Genomic DNA, 20,382 nt, shown 5'->3' on the forward strand with positions numbered 1-20,382 from the left:
TTATGTAATATACTAATAAATATCTCTCTCTCTCTTTCTCCAGTGTTATATGTAGTTTTACAGTCATTAAGATCTACATTAATTCTCCTTTAACCAAGCTAAAATAACCTCCCTTCAATGCTATATATATGCTTCACAAATTACATTGGGATTCGATCTCCAAAGAACTTCAAAGTCATGCTTCCAATGTACAGTGTGTGTTGCTTGTAGAGATAGTGTAAGAGTTTGAGGGACCAGTTTCAGGGACAATGATTTATATTCCCATGCCGAAGGTTTGTGAACTCACATATCTGTCTTCATGCATTTGTTGTTTACTAACCTCATGATAATTCTTCTCATTCTCTCTAACCATCAGAGAAGTGAGATTTTGAATCAGCCTCCCAAGAAGAGTTGTGGGGGCTAACAACTTAATATGTTCTAAGAGAGAGATTGACTAGTTTATGAGTGGGATTGTCTGACGAGATTGCCTGTGGAGGTAGTGGATTGGACTGTGCAGTCATGGGGATCCCTCCTGATTTATGTTTTATGTTCCTAAACTCTCATGCTTCAGCGCTTTAGCTGGTCACTTGCAAAGATCAGGAAGGGATGTTTCTCCAGTGAATTCTGTTTGTTTGGATTTTTTGTCTCCTTCTTCTGAAGCATCAGACATGGCCACAGTCGGAGATGGGAGTGTCAGGCTCAGTAACATTTCAGCCACTCAAAAATTCATATCTGACTGAATGTCTTCCATAAAGCCTTCTCCAGCTCTTTATTTCTCAGAGTGTAACTGAAGGGGTTTAATAGCACTGTGACAACAGTGTTCAAAGTGCTGACAAACTTGTTCATTTCCAAGGAGCTCTGTTTGGAAGGCTGGACATAGAGGGAGATGGAGGAGCCATACCAGATAATCACAACAGTGAGAGGAGTCGAGCAAGTGAAAAAGGTCTTTTGCCGGTCTTGGGCCAAGGGGATCCTCAATGCGGTGGAGATGATGTAAATGTAGACGACCAGGGTTTTGGGACGTGTTCCCAGGACGACGATGATCAAGATGAGGAAAGCGGCCCTCTCAATTACTGAGGTATCTATGCAGGAGAATATGACCAAGGAATCTCTGCTGTAGGAGAAATGATTGATGATGTTAGAGCCACAGAAGGACAGCCTGGCTATCAGATATGCTGGGATAGAAATAACCAGGAAACCAGACACCCAGGAACCAAGGGCAAACTGAGTGGACAGTCTGCTGTTCATGAGGGTACTATAGCACAATGGGTAGCTGTGCCCGCAAGGGGGGCCGTGATACCGGCAAAAGAATGACACTCAGTGCCTGAGAGTAAAAAGCAAGGCTTTACTGAAGGAAGAACTTACACTCCAAGCTGCGCGGGGAGTCCCTGAGGTGCGTGGAGGGACTGCGGGGGATTCTGACTGTCCGGGACAGCTGGCCAGGCAAGACTCCACTGAAGGGAGTCCGCTGCAATGTTATATCCCCCCGCGCTTATCTCAAGGTTATATGGGGTCAACAGCTGGCTACATTCATTGCATTCACAAATCGTACTCATTATATAAGCTAACTTGTTTACAAACAAAAACATGCTGAACTATACTAAATTACATTTTGGCAGGATCTGCTGAACAAAGTTCATTGCACGGCCTTCAACTGCTTCCGCTCACATTCAGTCACATATTCAGTCCACTACTTAGCTCCTTGCCATGCTTCCGCAACCTGTCCCCTACACTCCACCCCTTGGCGGACTGAGGTGTGTTAGTTTAGTCACTGCCACCAGTGCATGGTGAGCGCGCGCACCGGTTTGAGTGTTGCCAGCCGGGCCAGGAAGGTGGAGAAGCAATTTATGCAGCATTTTAGGAGGACAAATATATATACAAATCCCAGTAGTCCCACTAATAACAGGAGTCTGATGCATCTCCCCCAGGCGCCGAGATCTGGAAGCCAGGAGGTGAGCCATCGCCAAGAGTCATCCCATGCAGAGGCCTCAGAGCCTACATCATGTAACACTTTCAAGTGGTCCATCATACTGTGAACATCAGTTTCAATGCGCTTATCCAGATTCTAATAAAACCAACAACTTTCATTAATCAAGGCACAAACACCACCTTGGGCAGCTAATAAATAATGCAGCGCCATGCGATTTTGCAATACTACTTGCGATAGAGAAGTTACCTCTAATTGCAAAGCGTGGATTGCATCTATGGTATCATTTTCTATAATCTCTAACGTGGCTGAAATATTTACAATAGCGCGCTCTAATTCAGCCACCCTTAGCCAGGGGAGGAAAGCGCGGACGAATTGATGAAAGCCTGTGGGTCTCTGCACAATGGGGTTTGTGCTCCGTCGTGAACGTGTCACCAATATATAATTGTGCACTGCATGAGCGTGCATAGTGTGCATTCCATACGAATAGGGGAGAAGCCGTCCCAGTGTGCACTGTCTGTACCATTGATGGGGTAGGGTTTTGTACGCCCAGCGGCCACATAGCCAGTACAACCCTGGCAGACCTGCTGTGGGGAGCCATATGCTGCCTGAGGTGTTGCGACACCAGCTGTCGGAGCTCTGGTTACACTGAGGCCAATAATGGGTGCGTGGGATATGCCTGCGTCTAATCGTATTGAGGGGCATTTTCCATATGGGTGTGCTGGTGTTGAAATAGTACAAAAACCCACGGGTATGTAGTCCCCACTCGCCCCAACGCCACCACAATGGCAGAGGGTGGTGCCATTCGAATAGGTCAAATTAGTTCCAGAAGAATCGGAACAGTTGTCACTTGAGACCCACATCTCCCCAGCCATCCACTCACTGTACAATCCCGGTAGGCTGGCGGTGACATTAAATTGCCTGGTGCCTGGCAAGTATTCTACTACTACTGCACATGAGGACAGGGGAAGTTCTCCAACAAGACGAATGGCGTCCATTGCTGGAAATCGCTGCACACACCAATGCGCATTCCCCAATACCACCACCGGTGTCCCTTGGCGCTGGTAGGGGGGTATTTCATTATACTTGGTGAGAAAGGTGGTATCGTTAAGGCCCAGGATTCACTCCACGGCACTGCAGCCCACGGGATGCCAGTGCTTGCCAATTTGGGGGCGTGTGCTCAGTACCAGCAGTCCGACTTGTTACCTGCTAGTGCCACTGACTGCATCCACTGGACAGCTGAATTGTGGTGCCATGTGGCTTGGGCACCAGTCTCAATCAAACCTAGTTCAAGGATTAGGCTGTAGAGAGTGTGTCGCAGGGACATCACACAGGTGTTGGTCTTCGGGTGGCATGCCCGGGGTGCTCCATGGGGTTGTGCAAACTGCAGTGCAGCGGTCATGGTCGCTTGGAAGAAAGACACTTAGAGGGCACATAAATTGGGGCGTCTTCCTCTTTTAGCAACATGAGGTGAGTATCCCCGGGGCCATCGGCTAGGATTTCCCCTTCAAGCAGGTTATGCTTAGTGCGGTCATGGACCCAAACTGCACACCCAGTCGAGTCGAACCCCCCTGCTCGAGTAGTGGAAGTAAGGGCCTCCACTTCCTGCAAATCAGGTAATCCAATGCGCTTGCAAATCAACTGTGCAACCTGCTCACCTTGGGAGAGGGTTATTGCCTTTGGGCCATTGTGCACCAAAAACACCTTAACCTCCCCCATGTTTTGCGTGTCTATGTTTTTCTGGTTTTTAATTATTTTTTCCACACACTCCCATGTCCCTACTTAAGATAAGTTCTAAGTTCTGCTAAGCTGTTTTTCTCAATTATTGTTTTGGCAGTGAAGAGATGAGAAAGAAAAACCACACCTCCCACACTGAATTCATCTTCTTGTATAACCAACACACCTCCTGGGTGTGGTGCTTTGTCCACTCTAGTGGGACTGAGCCACTTAAAGATTAATGAGTCTGTTACAGTGTTAGCTAAGTGCTATGTGGCTTTTAGGTCATGCAGTAGAGCTCATGCATTTAGCTCCAGAGGTCCCGGAAGAGCCCCCACTTGTAAAGCCCACAGAACCTAGTTGTTGGTGTGCAGGATCGAATCTGGGACCTCTGGAGCTAAATGCATGAGCCTATACAGCTAAAAGCCACATGGTGCTTAGCTAAATCAGTAGCAAATTCATTAATCTCTAAGTGCCATTAACGGGGACAAAACACCACACCCAGGAGGTGTGTGGGTTACACTTGGGCTTCCTAGAGCTCCTGGATCACCGCAATGGCCTACGACCACTATTTAGCCATCTGCCGCCCACTGGGTTACCCAGCTCTCAAAAATCACAGAGCCCTCAATATGCTACGCCTGGGCTCCTGGGTCATTGGTTCCTGGCTTCATTCCAGTCCATCGCCAAGATCTCCAGGTTGCAGTTCTGTAGTGCTAACACCATCCAGCACTTCTTCTGTGACCTCTTGTCCCTCCTGAAGCTGTTGTGCATGGATAACCTCTGCAATCACAATGCTGGACTTCATGGCAGCACTGCCCATTCTCATGATATCCCTGCTGTTGAGCGGAACCTCAGTTTTCTGCATCTTCTTTTGGTGACCAAGATCCCATCTGCAGCTGGAAAGCATAAATCTTTTTCCACCTTCCCCTCCCACCTGGTGGTGGTTCCCATCTCTTATGACGCTTCCATCTGCATTTTCCCCTGCCTTAGGGCCATTGGCACCTTCCTCCTCCACAAGCTAGTGTCCGTTCTGTACATGGCCCCATTCCTGAACCCCATCATCTATAGCCTGAGGAACAAGGAAGAGAGGGAGATCCTGGGCAAAGGCAGCTCCTGGGTTTTCAGGGTCAGAGCCAAGTGGGGATAAAGTCATAGTGTTTAAAGCCACAAGGGCCACAAGATTTTGTCTGACCTCCGGTAGATTACAGGCCACCAACACCACCCAGCACCCACACACTAAACCCCACTACCAAATTTAGACCAAAGTATCACCCATGGGAAATAGAACAAACTTGGGTGTAATCAATATAAATGAGACTTAGTGTAGAGGTTGACGGACGTCTTTGAAGCCTCTGGTGCTTGCTGATGCTGGAGACAGCTCAAGCTTGACAATCCCAGTGCTTGGAGCTCCTGCAAAGCTGTTCAGGGCATGCGGGAAACCCAGTGTCCTACAAACAGGTTGGGAACTGGTATAGCACAGCATTGTAGCAAGAGTGTAAGCCTCTTAAGGCAGAGACCATCTTTTTGTACAGTGCCTGGGATCCTAGTCTATGGCCGGGTGCTCCGGGGATACAAATAAATGCACAGTAATACAGCTCCCCACAGTGGAGTCAGTACAGGTCCTACTGACTGCACTACCAGATCTGCCACCCCACTGCTCTATTGCAGACCAGATTTGGAATCCTGCATCAGTCTCGCAGGCTTTTAATTGCTCAGATAAAATGGACCCTGGATCCAAGAATTCCCTGGGATGGTGCTTTCCTTTAGCCAAACTCAAATCTGCTGGATGGGGTTTGTTGAATAGTAAAATTAAAATATGTCCTCTTAGGAGTTACCCTGAATGCTCCATCACTAACTCCAGTTTAACATACTTGTAAACTCAATTGAGGCAATGTTGCCTAATGGAGAGCGCTGTGGATGGGGACTAAAGAGACCTGGGCTCTGTTCCTGCTGGGTGGCCCTGAGCAAGTCACTTCCCTGTTACGTGCCTCAGTTTCCCCATGGATACAAGAGGGATCATGATAAGGCACTTTGAGATCTATTGGAGAAAATGCTAACTAAGAGCGAGAGGTTTTTATTTATTACCTTTGATTTACAATTTTGTAAGTATGAAGAGATTCAGTTCTACTGACCAGAGTAGAGTTAATCCTGATTTACACCTAGAAATGAGAGAAGAATCAGACTCATATTTTTACTTTCCAAAGTTTAGCATCCATCTACTTAAATGTGTTCACTAAGAAATAACGCACATGTAAAACAGTAATTGAATTTATTTTTAAATAATAGATTAATTCTTTTTATAAAAAATGTCTCTCTGGCTGGGATTTGCAAAAGTGCATAAAAGAGTTAGGCACCCAAATTCTATTGACTACCAGTGGGATTTGAGAACCAAACACCTTCAATTATTTTGAAAATCTGACCTGGGCATCAAATAGCCCTGTGAAGGGGGCAAATATTGTTTTTCTCATCTGAAAAATGTGACTACTGAGACCTAAGCTGGTTCAAGGTCAGAGCTGAGAATAAATCCCACTTTGACTTATCACCAGACATTCACCCTATCTATGGTTGGAATAGGCACTTTCAAATGTAAATGACAATCACCTCTAATGACTAAAAGGTGTGTCAATTGTTTGACTACACTTGGGGTTCAGTATTTAAAGGAGCAAGAGACCAAATAATCAAACCTAGCCAAATGCATTGTCTAAAGACAAAGCAATACAATACAAAAAGGAGACATACTACCCTTCTGGGAAGCAAATTCTCGCAGAGTGTTCATGTTACTCAAAAGGTGTGCTTTAAAAATATGCATTTCAGCTAGCAGTATTTATAGTATGATTTTATAACTTACAAAGTCCTTTACTTGTCACTAGAAATCCAACTGTGTAACAGTTCCTAAACTTGCAGTTTTGCTCTGTACTTTGCTTATCTCTGCTTTTGGGTACTACATGCCAAACCAACTGGGCATAGAGGTTCATTCCACTCTGTGCTAAGACACACCATTCATGCATCATGTCTTCGACAGGCATCCTATTTCCTAATGCCAAAGCTGGCTTCAGCTTTGCAAAGTGTTGTGGGATCCTCCACAGGAGTGAACTGAATTGTGAGGAGACCATAATCTATTCAGTTAACATAACTTCCCAACACATGTATACAGACATCAAAGTTCCCCTGAGCCAATGGTTCATAGATATAATATATATTATAGCAAAATCATCTGCATAATACTCATTGATGTGATGAATTATTCACCCAACATGTATGTATTGGTTAACACTTCTGATGGGACCTACTCCCACTGAAGTCATTGGAAAGACATCTGTTCAGTGACCATTGGATGAAGCCCATGGCCTGAGATTTTCAAAGAAATCTAAGGCAGTTAGGGCCAGATTTGCAAAGGTATTTAGGTACCTACAAATGTAGATAGATGACTATTGGATTTACATAAGCACATAAGAAGGTTAGGTGTCTATCTTCCATTGCAGGTCAATAGTTGGGGGGCTATATTTTTAAAGTTATTCTTGCACTTAGCTTCCATTAAATACCTTTACAAATCTGGTGCTAGGAGCCTAACCTATTTAAGCAATTTTTTTAAAGTCCACTAGGAGCCTTAAGGGGCATAAATACCTTTGGAAATGTTAGCTCCCTGATGCCCACTGACTTTCAATGGGAGTTGGGTACCTAAATCCATTAGGCCCCTTTGAAAATCTTAAGCTGGATGTCTTCTCCTTTCTCTCATCTTCATTATAAATGCTAGCTGCATAGTGTACACAGAAAATACAGAGACTCCAATACCACTAGTTTGGGCCTAGTCCAAGAGATAAACCTACAGGTATCTGACCCCAGACCCAGAGCTGGCTTTAGCAAGTGCGGGGCCCGATTCGTGGGGCTTGTACTCACCGGGTGGCACTTCAGATTGCCGCTCTCTGGCTGGGGTAGCAGGGCCCCAGGACTTGCTGCTCTCCGGCCGGTGCTCTGACCAGGAGAGCGACGCCGCGAGGCTTGCCGTGCTCCAGCTGGGGTTGCAGGACCGCGGGGCTTGCCGCGCTCTGGCTGGGCGTGGGACACTCTTAGGTGCGGGGCCCGATTCAGGGGAATTGGGGGAATCGGCCTAAAGCTGGCCCTGCCCACACCATTGTGTTATCACGCTATTAGATGTTCCAGGAGATGCAGCGGGTTCTGGAAGCCACAGCATTGGTTTTTTTAATAAACTAGTTGATATTGCATAGAATAGAACCCACCCAAAAGCTTTGCCCAGGAAATGACAGCACACTCTGCAGTATGGGAGGAATGCAGGTGGCCTTGATTTTACCAAAACAATGTATAATTAATAGTGTTCCTGGCCCTGAACACTCTGACAGCTGTGTCTGTGTCACCAGTGATCCTTGTACCATGGGTGCTGCTGTTCTGTAAAGGGACATGCTCAAGCATTATGAAGAGGGAGACTGTGGTCCAGTGCAGAGGGCCTAGGGCTGCCGGTGAGGTAACCTGGGTTTTTATTCCCATGTTGAACTGTTGTGTGACAGTAGGAAAGTCTGTTGATCTTGTCCACCTAAATACACCCTTCAGGACAAGTGTGCCTTCCCTGCACACTGCAGCCCCTAGGTGGTGCTGTTGCAATCTTGATAATAAACCCACCAAGACAAATGGAGGTTTTACAGCCTGTCGGGTCTTGTGTCCGGTGGGCTCCCCTTCACTGCGTGTACATATTGTGCCTGGCAACTTTTTCATGCTACTGCACAATAAATCTGGGGATCAGAGCTGAAGCGACTTGCAGAAAACCACATTGTTGCAAGGAAGGAATGATAATTACAGCCATTGACTCACCACCATTCCTTAATTCCAGGTGTCCACTGAGTTCAGGACAGCCACACAGATCTATGGCTTGCCGGGCCATGCCCTCACTGGAACTAAACTAACAGAGCTCCATTTGCTTGTGCATATTTAAATGTCATGGAGTTAGCTAGCGCGCTGGCCCAGATCATCTGCTGGAGGTAATGGTTTGATTAATAAGGCCTAAATCAGGAGCAATTTCATTGATATGACTACCACTTTGGTGCTGCACATTAATTTGAATGGAGAATGAAATAATAAGGATAGATATATGAATGAATCTGACTGTATGGTTGGGAAAATGACAGACTGCACATGTTGGAGTGAAAGGATGGGTAGCGTAAGGTGTACATACCTTGAAGTGATGGATTTATTTAGTTTATGTGTTACAGTAGTTTTGTATGTGTGCGTATGTGCGCTTATGCCTTAATATGGATGTGTATTCATGTCTGAGTTTGTGTGTGAGTGCATCTCTGTGTGTGGATCTAGATGTGTGTCCCTCCATATGTGTGTTTGTAGTGCGTGATTTTTCCCCTGTACCACTAATGTCCAGGCAGAATTGTGCTCCCCAGTGCAGTCTCTGCAGCTGGCTGATGCTAAATGTACCACTGCCTGATAGATCAGTGGGAGCATATGCATCACTGGCACCAACTGGATATTGTGTCTCATCTTACAGCTCTGTCCTGGCTTCTCTTGGTGCCACCAAGCTATTTCTTAGCAGCAATGGGCCAGAAATGAGCTGCCTAGACTGAAACAGGAACCTCAGATCTGAACACCCCCAATTATCTTTGTGAGACTCAGGATCCAGATGTGAATTTCACAGGCCGGGGCAGTCATTAGTTATAAGTGGATCTGTAGCCATACGAAAATCACAGCACTGGGTAGGATGCCAATTGGCCTCTTTACTGGCAGGCTTGGAAGACAGGTAAAGGGAAGACAGTCACAGTGTAGGTACCAACTTCTGAGTTCTGACCTAGAGAAATCACCTCCTTCGGTCAGGTTTGAAGCATATTGTCCGACTGAACAGTGGTGTGTGTGTGTGTGTGTGCGTGCGTGCGCTAACTTGTATTCCCACTGCTCTATCTAATCATCTAACTATCCATCCCCTAATGGTCCCTCTGGCCATTATCTAATTGGCCATCTGTATAACCATCTGTCCATTCACCTAATTGCCTACCCTGCCCTCTATCTGCGCATTGAGATGTCTGTCCATTTTCTTCCTTTCATCCATCTCATTGATCCAGCCATCTGTATTTCCAATTGCCCATCTACATTTCTGTCAGTCTGCCATGTCATCTGTTCATCTGTCTAATCAGTTTCTGTCCACCTGCCTAATGTTGTTTACATTCGCCTACCCCTCCCATCTATCTATCTATCTATTGCTAAGTGGCCCATCCCTGTGGAAAGTGGACTTCAGTGGGCAGGGGCTGCTGAGTGGGTGTATTTCACAGTCATGGGCACTAAAATCTATTTAAAAATACATCATGATTTTTAGTAATTAAAGGATATTCCTTCTGACTCTGAGTGCAACTAATTTCACAGGCAAAGCAGGTGGGAATTGGAGCTGACAAGAGGCTTGCTGTAACACTCTGATAAGGGCAGCAGTGGCAAAGGGATAAACAAGAGCTATCGGTCTCTGGTGGCTGATCAGAGAAGAGGCAATGAACAGTTTGTCCATAGTATGTAAAGTGCTTGACCTTAAGGATGCTGCTGTTTCTATAGGTCTGATCACAGATTTGCTGTGACAAATCCCCAGTGTGAAGGAACCCTGATCAATTTCATTTGAAACATGTTCATTTCATTGACTCTTGCCTAAGATAAAAATAATAATCAGTTAAAACACCCTGCTTCATTGTGTGCTCATTAAAATCATGGCCGCTAGCAACACAGCTACTAAAATGAAAACTCTTCAATTAGTCATGCAGCATCTGTGGTTCTATAGGGATTTATAGGAGGACACACAGGTTGTTATAATTTCACATGTCTTAATCAGCACTCTGAGGAATGTTAAACCCAGCTGATACCTGGGCACTGCCTGGAAATTTAACAAACCTCTCAAGGAATTAAGAGCCAGCGGCAGAAACAAAGTTACTTCTCGTTTTAATGAGTCCCGTCGAGGGCCATTAGAATGAAAACATTGTCGGGAAATGCAGGTAGCGGCAGCAGTCCCATCGGGGCTGATTAGCAAGGAAAGTCTGAGGCATTGATTAATGTTAGACAAAGGAAGGAGAGGGTTTGTTCCTATGTCAAGTAGCCCCCAATGCGTAAAGTGAAAGGGGTCAAGCCAGTTATGCCAGTTCCTGTGAAAGGTGATCCCTTCATTCATACATTCCACCAGAGTCCCATCTAGTGAGGTGATGTATAGGGATGTGTGGATTGCAAGGAAACTGACGTAAACAAACCGGAGATTCCCACTGGGTTAGCAGAGGCAGCAGGGCCCAGGTGCAGTGAGTGAAAGGCAATTCCAGGATTCTAGGCCTCAGTGACAGATCAGCCAACATACCTGGATTGTGACAGGCTTTGCTGTCCTGCCCACGACCCCCAGTTCTGCCAGTGTCCTCAAAGTCTTATCCATAGACCCCTACTCACAATGCTGCTCCATCTCTGGGTTCATACCCAGTCACAGACACATAGGTCTGGTGCTCTTGACAGTTTTGTCAACCCCACTGTCTCATAAATCAAGAGAAAAACTTAAAAATCAAGAGATTTGGTATATAAATTAAGAGTTGCTATTTTTTCAAACATAGACCAATATAGATATAGTGACGGCTTATAAACCTCATTAGAAGCCTGTTTAATTTTTGACAGGTCAGAGCGCTTTACAAAAACTCTATTGCTGCATCTGAAAACACTTTGTAGCAGACTTTTAAAAACTCCTCCCTGTTAGCACCATGTTGCTGTGCAGTTCAGTTTAAGGTGACGGTGACAGATTCTCACTTAACAATGATGCTACATTCTAATTAGTCAGAGCCCAAGCACTGGAGGTCACTGTACACCTTAACTAAAGGTGATATAGTGATATCTTGTGCAAGCAAACCTTGGTTACCTGAAGGTGGGGAGAAGGGGGGGAGGGAAGGGGTTAGGCCTGAGGTGTGTGTGGGGGCAAACCCAGTCTGGGGTGGGGGGGGTGAGGTTAGGCCCCTGAGTGTGTGTGTGGAGGGGTAGTCCTGGCCCTGGAGGGAAGGGGGAGGGGGAAAGGCCCTGGTTTGTGGGTGTAGGGGGCAGACCAGGCCTTGGGGTGTGGGGGTTAGGCCCCGCAGAGGGGGTGAAGGGGACAGGCCTGTGGTGTGTGGGGGGCGAGTGCAGGCCAAGGGTGGGGGGTGGTCGGAAGCAGGCCTGGCCCATGGAGAAAGCTAGGGGACACAGCCTGGTTGACTAGGCCCAGTGGGGCCTCTTGGCCAGCAGGGAGCAGTGGTGGTGGCGGGGCCCGGAGTCTCCTCCCTGGGGCCGGGCTGGGGGAGGCGGTGCGGACCCACTCAGAGCAAGCCAAAAGGCACTGTTCACCAAGCTGCTGGACTGATTCCGGGCACTTTACTGGAGGGAGGAGATGGAGCTCTCCCCAGTTTGGCTGCTGTATACAGGCAAAATGAGAAACTTCATGCAAATCACACCAGCAGGAAAAAAATCCTGAGATTGGAGAGTTCTATCATCAGATCCTGAGTGAGACTTAATTTGACTTAGCAATCATGTCTATCAATAGTAAATTCATGAGAAATGGCATGTCTGTCTTGAACGGCTCTGTAACAGTTTGTAGGAGGATTCCTTCAGTGTGCCAGCCCCCGGAGGTCATGCTCTCACTAGGGTAAGCCACTTGGCTTCACCGTCCCCTGGGACTGAACCTCGGTGCCTTCAGCACCCCTGCGTCACACCGTGAGCTCCCTGCAGCGTGTCCACATGAGTTGGACACCTAAGGGAGACTTACACATCCAAAGGGAGCCATGAACCCCCACCTTCCTAAATCTGCAGTGACTCTCAGCCAGCCATGTAAAATGTCTGGAACATAGCATAGAAAGTCCTTAGTTAATATGAAGTACAGAAAGATGCAGCATAGTCCATCTGGGTCAGCCCAGAGGCCAAACCCCTCTGACCCTCCTTTAGTCTTAGTCCAGAAGCATCTCCCCGCCTCCATCAGCCCACAGTTAACAACACCTCCTGCCCCCCGGCTCCTCCTCAGTCCTCTGTTCTCCACTGGCCTCCTAAGGAGGGTGGGACATCTATGTCACTTGTTGATAGGTGTCAAATGTTCAGGCAATTGCAGTGGCCATTGTCTTCTCCATGGGCATAGGGGAGACCTGTGTCTCTGCAAAGAGTAAACAACCCTTTCCCACCACCTAGTTAACTATGCACCACATATGGGAAACTGAGGCACACACACTATTAATCCAAAATATGAAAAATTCCTGCTCCATCACACATACATGTGCACACACATGCACGCACACACACATAGAGCTCTGCCGGTGCCCCTCAATCCTGAGTTGCAGTCCCTTTCTATCCCAGTCCTGGGCTCCCCCTGCCACAGCTCTGCCAATGTTCCCTAGTCCTGACCTGCAGCCCCCTGCTGTTCCATGCCTAGACTTGATCACTCTTTCATACACACAGTTCTGCTGATGACCTCAATGCCAAAACACAGACCCCCTGTTACCCCAGCCCTGGACTCCCCCCAACCCTCACCTCTGCCAATGCCTGTTAATCCTAACCTACAGCCACCTGTTATTTCATCTCTGGGCTCTCACATACACAGCTCTGCAGATGCACAGCAATCCAGATCCATGGCCTTTGGTGTCCTAGCCCCGTTCCCCTCACAGCTATGCCAATGACCCTCAATCCCGACCTGCAGCCCCCTACTATTCCAGCCCTGACTCCCTTCACAGCTCTGCTGATGTACCTCAGTCCTGACCCACAATACCCTACTATTCCTGACCCCAAATACTTCCCCGCTCTGCCAGTGCATGACAATAATGAGTTACAACCTGCTCTGTCCTGGCTGTCTGGCCTCAAACACACAACACTGACAATTTCCCTGGATCCAGACCCTCTGCTTGTCAAGTTTAGCCCTGCCCCCTCCCCACACTGAGCTCTCTCAATGCCCCACCACTGTGACCTGCAACTCCGCCCGCCCCAGTGTTCCAGTCCTGGGTGCGCATGCACACAGTCCTAACAGCGAACCACTCTGCAGCACAGGCCGAGAAGGGTACATCACGTTGTGTTTAAACACCCGCGGCAGCCAGTCTCCAAGCCTGGTTTGGACTCGGGCTCATGGGGCTTGCGCTACATATCGTTGCCAGTTTTGGTTGGACATATTCCTGGAAGTTTCATCCCATGACACAACCTTTAATTAAAGATTAATCTATAATTCCTGGAGACTCCAGGACAATCCAGGAGTGTTGGCAACCCTAGTGCTATGGCACTAAAAACAGCATGGCAGATGTTGCGTCTCAGGCTGGAGATCGGGTTCTGAAGCCTGGGGAGGGGGTGGGCTTCAGATCCTGAGTTCGAATGTCTGCATGGCTGTTTTCAGCTCCATAGCATGAGCCCAAGTCTGTATATCTGGGCTCTGAAATTAGATGCTGAGGGTTTCAGCCAGGGACAACAGCGAAACATGTAGTACACACACACACACACACACACACACACACACACACACTCCTTCCTTCAGGCCGCAGCAGTCACACATATAGTAAGCAGGTCTCATTCCTTTTAGCAGAGGCCGGCAGTGAAACACAGACACACACTGACAAGGTCTCATTCCCTCCAGAAGGACTCAGCAGTGAAACACACACACACACACACTGCTTTGAGATCTGTGGAAGTGCCACAGAAGAGCTAAATCTGGCATTTTGAAAGGAGATTATAGAAGTTAGAGGCCCAAACGCTTTTGATATTCAATAGGATTCAAGTGTCTAATTCCCTTTGGCTACATTGAAAATCCCAGCCTCATTATTATTTTAGCTTTAGTCACCCAAGTTTGGAAATGTTGGCCATGAATCCCAACTGAATTAGCATGTATAAGAAACCTTTCTAAATCTGGTTGTTTAGGGGAAAGGAGGGTTCCAATTTTCATTTACACTCAGGGTGCTTAATGATAAAGAATGTTTTGAACATCTATTTATCACAATTTCTCTAAGGCCTGGTCTTCAGCGAACACACCCCTAACCAACATAGCTACGCTGACAAAACCCTCAGTCTGGGACATCTGTTCGCATAGGCTCTGTGGTGTAGACCTAGGGCCAGATTTGTAAAGGTGTTTAGGAACCTAGTGGGATTTTCAAAAGTACCTAGGCCCAGGTGCTTTTGAAATTCCCTTTAGGCCCCTAAATACCTTTGAAATCTGGCACTATATGTACAGAGTGCATAGTACAGGCTAGAGACCCTCACCCAGCAGTTCCAGCATGGAGATGAAGCCGATCTCATGTTTCAGGCACTGGGCTGGCACTCCGAAATCTCAGCTCAGTGCCTGGCTTTGCCTCAGACTCCCTGCATGACAATGATCAGACCACATAGGCTAATGATTTCAAACAAAAATTAATGGGCATAGTGTGTCCAAATCCCCTAGGCAGGGTTGGAAAATCTCAACCACCTTCATTCCTGTGGGCCATATCCCCAGCTGGTGTAAATCAGCCTTTGTTCCACTGGAGTCAGCAATGTCAGATCCCCAGCTGGTGTAAATTGGGGCTTGCTACATTGGAATGAATGGGCCAGGTGCCAGCTGGTATAAATCAGCCATAGCATCACTGGAGCCAACGGGCCAGATCCTCAGCTGGTATAAATTAGCCATAGCTCCATTGGAGTCAATGGGCCAGAAGCTCAGATAGTGTAAATAGGCCACAGCTTCACTGAAGTCCATGGGTCAGGTACTCAGCTGGTGTCAATTGGCTATAGCTCCGTTGGAGTCAATGGGCCAGATCCCCACGGGCTGTCTGTGTGACTACACAAGTCACTTAAACTGCCCTTTACCTCAGTTTCCCCATGTGTAAAATAGGCGTAACGGCACTTCCCTTCATCCCAGAGGTGCTGTGACAGTAAATTGTTAATATTAATGACTGCAAGGCACAGAGATAGCCCATGCAGAGGCCTGCCTAAATGCCTAGGAAGGTAGATTTGCAGCATATCTGAGGATACAGCCATCTGTGCCTAATTCCCTTCCATTTGGAATTAGGATAAAGCTCTTTCCCTACCTCATGTGAATGATAGGAGGTGACATTTTTCATTGGTAGTGGAATGTTCAGACACTGCAGTGCTCGGAAGCACAGACATTGTAATCCCAAACAATGGGCCCCAAACCTGGCCCCACGACGATCAAAGCCAATCTCCCATTGGTCTCAGGGTTACCAGGATTGGGGCCACAAGCCATACTTGCTGATGGATTAACAATAAAAAGGCCAATCTCTGTGGGGGCCTGTGACACCACTATCCAGTCCAAATTCAGAGTGCCCCAAGGGTATTTGGAATTTTGATTGACCAATGCAGTATCATAATATAACGGTAAAGAGAAAAGATGAAGCATGCAGGTGATAGCAAAGAAATTCGGTTTGCATTATGTGATCATTAGATAGCAGCAGAGGAGAAGGAATGAGACAGAAGAGGAACTGGATAGAAGGAGATAATCATTCATAGATGTGTGGATTTTTAAGCCCAGAAATGACCACAGTGATCACTATCACACAGTCCTGATTTAATTTGTGCTTTAAGTCCAATAGCTGTGTCAAACTCACACAGATCAGTTAGAGAAACAAATTCAGACAGGGGCAGCTACTCTGTGAAATAAGAATGATTAATATGAATAAAATATGTTGACATTATTAATTATTATTATTAATGCTAATAATACTACCACTAATGATATAGCACCTAAAGGCCCTACCCAAGATCAGGTTTCTTTTGTACTATACACAGTACAGAAACAGAATAAGAGACAGCCCCTGCAGCAAAGACCTTACAATCAAAATAGAGAAGACAGTCAAAGGGTGGGAGGGAAACTGAGGCACCAAGAAGGAAAATGACTAGCTCAAGTTCACACAGTAGGTCAATGGCAGAGCCAGGAACAGGGCTCCCTGTTTACAGTTTAGGAGAAAGGAAAAGTGTAGAGCTTGATGGTACCCTGGAATGAAGTTAACCAGCAGGTTTACATCATCCATCATCGTTATCATGTATTACTATAGGAACTACACGTCCCAATCAAGATCAAGACTCCAATGTGCTCTGCACTGTAGGAACACTCAGTGAGAAACAGTCCATGCCCCATAGAGTAGGAAGACAACACAGACAAAGCATGGGAGGCATAGAAAAGTTAACAATGCTCCTCTGAGTATGATGGAATCATTTAAACACAGGAGGAGTGATGGCAAAATTCCTAGATTCCTAGATTCGTGGGCCAGAAGGGACCATTACATCATCCAGTCTGAGCTCCTGTATATCGCAGGCCATTAAACTTCACCCAGATGACCCTCTACTAAGACGTTAGTTACACTAATACATAACAGTCCTTAGGAGACTGTGATGCTTCCCAGAGGTACCAAGGAATGTGAAGCACCTCGCTACCACCTGCCCTGAGCATGAGGAAGACTGGCTGTGCCATGGGTCAACTCCCTGACTGCACTCACTGTGGGCATCACAAGCGCTGCCCGATCAGCCTACACAGGCTCTGCTGTCCCTTTACCAGTTAGCAATAGACAAACTCCAGCCCTAACGCCCTCCAAGCATCCCCCCGGAGTGTGCAGCTCCTGGTGCACTGGGCACTTGTAGTATTCACAGGGTCGCTGCTCCCAAATGAACAATACACTAAAGCTTCCTAGTTACATTCCTAATTATATTGACCAGCAGTGTCCCAGTATAGATCTTTGGAAGACCCTGCTATTCACCTGTCTCCATTCTGAAAACTGATAATTTATTCCTACCTTTTGTTTCCTATCTTTTAAGCAGTTACTGATCCATGAGAGGACCTTCCCTCTTTATCCCATGACTGCTTACTTGGTTTAAGAGCCTTTGGTGAGGGACCTTGTCAAAGGCTTTCTGAAAGTCCAAGTTCACTATATCTACTGGATCCCCCTCGTCACCATGTTTGTTGACCCTCTCAAAGATCTCTAATAGATTGGGGAGCCAGGATTTCCCTTTACAAAAACCATCTTGTCTCTTCCCCAACAAATTGTGTTAGTCTCTGTGTCTGATAATTCTGTTCTTTACAACAGTTTCCACCAATTAGTCTGGTGCTGAAGTTAGGCTTACAGACTTATAATTGCTGTGATTGCCTCTGGAGCCCATTTTAAAAATTGGTGTCACATTAGCTATCCTCCAGTCATCTGGTACAGAAGCTGATTTAAATGATAGGTCACAAATCACATGTAGAAGTTCTGTAATTTCACATTTGAGTTCCTTCAGATCTCTTGTGTGAATACCATATGGTCCTGGTGACTTATTATTGTTTAAAGTATAAATTTGTTCCAATACCTCCTCTATTGACACCTCAATCTGGGACAATTCCTCAGATTTGTCACCAAAAAAGAATGACTTAGGTGTGGGAATCTCCCGCAAATCCTCTGCAGTGAAGACCGATGCAAAGAATTCATTTAGCTTCTGTAACAGCCTCATCTTCCCAAAATGGGCACAGTATTCCAATAGTGGTCTCAAAAATGCTATGTATAGAGTCAAGTTTACTTTCCTATATGATATTCCATTTTTTATACATCCAAGGATAATGTTAGCCCTTTTTGCCAAAGCATCAAACCTCATGTTGAGGCAATTGCATGTGCTAATCCCTAAATTTTTCTCTGAATCACTACTTTTAAAGAAAGCATCTCCCAACCCACATTCTCTGTTCCCAGATATATTACAGGGATATCCAACTAATTATCAACAGTGACAAACATGTTTTATTCTATCTGAAAAGTAAGTACAATTGCAAGAACTTTCAAGAACAAATCTTTTTCAGTGCATAAATATTATACTGATAAGTACAATAGATAGATAGATAGATAGATAGATAGATAGATAGATAGATAATGTTATTGTCTTTGATATAGCCGAAGTCTTCTCATCAGTTTCCTGAGGGCTTCTTTGACCTCTTTGTTTCTCAGAGAGTATATGATCGGGTTGAGTGCTGGAGTTATAACTGAATATAGGACAGTGATCACTTTGTCTCTGTCTGGAGAGTAGGCTGAAGAGGGTAGTATGTAAGTGTAAATGGCTGTGGAGTAGTATAAGATGACGACTATGAGGTGGGAGGAGCATGTGGAGAAGGCTTTCTTCTTGCCTTCTGTGGAGCGAATCTTCAAGATAGTTCTCAGAATGAAGTAATAGGACGTTAAAGTTACCACACAGCTCCCCATCCCAAAGACCGTGTCAGCCAGAAAAGTCAGGGTTTCATTGAGGCTGATGTCTGAGCAGGAGAGTTTTAGCACTGGTGGCAATTCACAAAAGAAATGATTGATGATGTTTGAGTCGCAGAAAGAAAGCTGGAGCACAAATCCAGTATTGACTGCAGAATTGATCACCCCTGCTATCCATATGCCAGCGATTAACCCAACACAAACCTCCTTCCTCATGATGATGGTGTAATGCAAAGGGTGGCAGACAGCAGCATAACGGTCAAAAGCCATGGCAGCAAGGACCAGTGCTTCACTTCCCAGAGTCCAAGTGAAGAGGTAGATCTGTGTAATGCAACCTAAGAATGCAATGGTCTTCTTGTGCTCCAGAAGGTTGTGTAGCATTTTGGGAATGGACACTGAGATGGATAAAAGGTTTATCAAGGACAAGTTGATAAGCAAGAAATACATGGGGGTGTGGAGGCTGGTGCTGGTAGTAATAGTGAGGACTATGAGAAGGTTTCCAGTGAGGGCTGCCATGTAGATGAAGGTGAATAACACAAAGAGGAACATCTGGTATTCAGGGAGGCTGGACAGACCCACCAAGATGAACTCTGTGACAGAGGATTGGTTCTTCATTTCTGAATCTCCACTACTCCTCACCTGTTGACATAAATCAGCTCACTGGACCAGACATTCAGCTGATGTAAATTAGTGTCATTCTAAAGAAGACCAGAAGCCAAAGGAAAGAGATTGATTTACACCAGCCTTGGATCTGGTCCATGGACTCCAATGAAGCTATGTCAGGCTGGGTCTACACTACCCGCCTGAATCGGCGGGTAGAAATCGACCTCTCGGGGATCGATTTATACGCGACAATCGATCCCCGAATCGACGCTCTTACTCCACCAGCGGAGGTGGGAGTAAGTGCCGTCAACGGGAAGCCGCAGAGGTTGATTTTGCCGCCGTCCCTACAGTGGGGTAAGTCGGCTGCGATACGTCAAATTCAGCTACGCTATTCGCGTAGCTGAATTTGCGTATCTTAAATCGACCCCCCCCCCGTAGTGTAGATGTAGCCTTAGTTTATGCCAGCAGGGTTCTGACTAATTGATTTCAATACCATACACCAATTCATAACAGCTGGACAGCTGGCCTATTGACTTTGAAGGACCTAGTATAAATCTTCCAGTGAAATTAATGTGAAATTAGCCTAGGGGAGATAAGAATGAGGCACATTACACCACACATTTTAAAAGTATCCACATCATAATGAAGGGACTAGAGTGAGTTTCAAGTAGCACTTTGTGGAACAAAGGCCAGAAGAAACCAGTGAGATCACTTAATCCAATCTCTTGTGTAATACAGGCCACAGAACTCCCCCAAAATAATTCATAGAGCAAAACTTTTAGGGAAAAAAAAAACTTGATTTAAAATTTGCCAGTTATGGAGAATCCACTCCAATCCTTGGCAAATTGTCCCTGTGGTTATTACCCTCATTGCTAAAAAAATTACTCCTTTTTTCCCTTTTAAAACTAGTGATCTCCATCCACTTCAGTGTGGAGTAATTCATCATTTACACCAGTGTGAGTTTGAAGAAAAGCAGACTCCGTGTCATTGCAAATGATGAAC

At 46.1% G+C, this 20,382-nt stretch overlaps 2 protein-coding genes across 2 annotated transcripts; both read right to left on the minus strand.

Annotated features, from left to right (window-relative positions):
- Positions 1-705: 705 nt before the first annotated feature.
- LOC117885391 (olfactory receptor 287-like) lies at positions 706-3,308 on the minus strand. Its single transcript, XM_034786703.1, has 2 exons — positions 3,094-3,308; positions 706-1,252 (listed from the first exon to the last, which is right to left on the minus strand). The coding sequence occupies exons 1-2, from the start codon at positions 3,306-3,308 to the stop codon at positions 706-708; spliced, it is 762 nt and encodes a 253-aa protein (XP_034642594.1).
- Positions 3,309-18,453: 15,145 nt separating this feature from the next.
- On the minus strand, positions 18,454-19,392 carry LOC117885392 (olfactory receptor 13A1-like). Its single transcript, XM_034786704.1, has one exon. The coding sequence runs from the start codon at positions 19,390-19,392 to the stop codon at positions 18,454-18,456; it is 939 nt and encodes a 312-aa protein (XP_034642595.1).
- Positions 19,393-20,382: the final 990 nt, after the last annotated feature.

This window comes from Trachemys scripta, chromosome 12, assembly GCF_013100865.1.
Source record: "Trachemys scripta elegans isolate TJP31775 chromosome 12, CAS_Tse_1.0, whole genome shotgun sequence".
NCBI classification, from domain to species: Eukaryota; Metazoa; Chordata; order Testudines; family Emydidae; genus Trachemys; species Trachemys scripta.

Coding starts and splice junctions, on each gene's coding strand:
- LOC117885391 (XM_034786703.1), bottom strand. CDS start 3,308: ATGACCGCTGCACTGCAGTTTGCACAACCCCATGGAGCACCCCGGGCA. Junction 1,253..3,093: donor GGTAACAAGTCGGACTGCTG/GTACTGAGCACA, acceptor TTGCGGGCACAG/CTACCCATTGTGCTATAGTA.
- LOC117885392 (XM_034786704.1), bottom strand. CDS start 19,392: ATGAAGAACCAATCCTCTGTCACAGAGTTCATCTTGGTGGGTCTGTCC.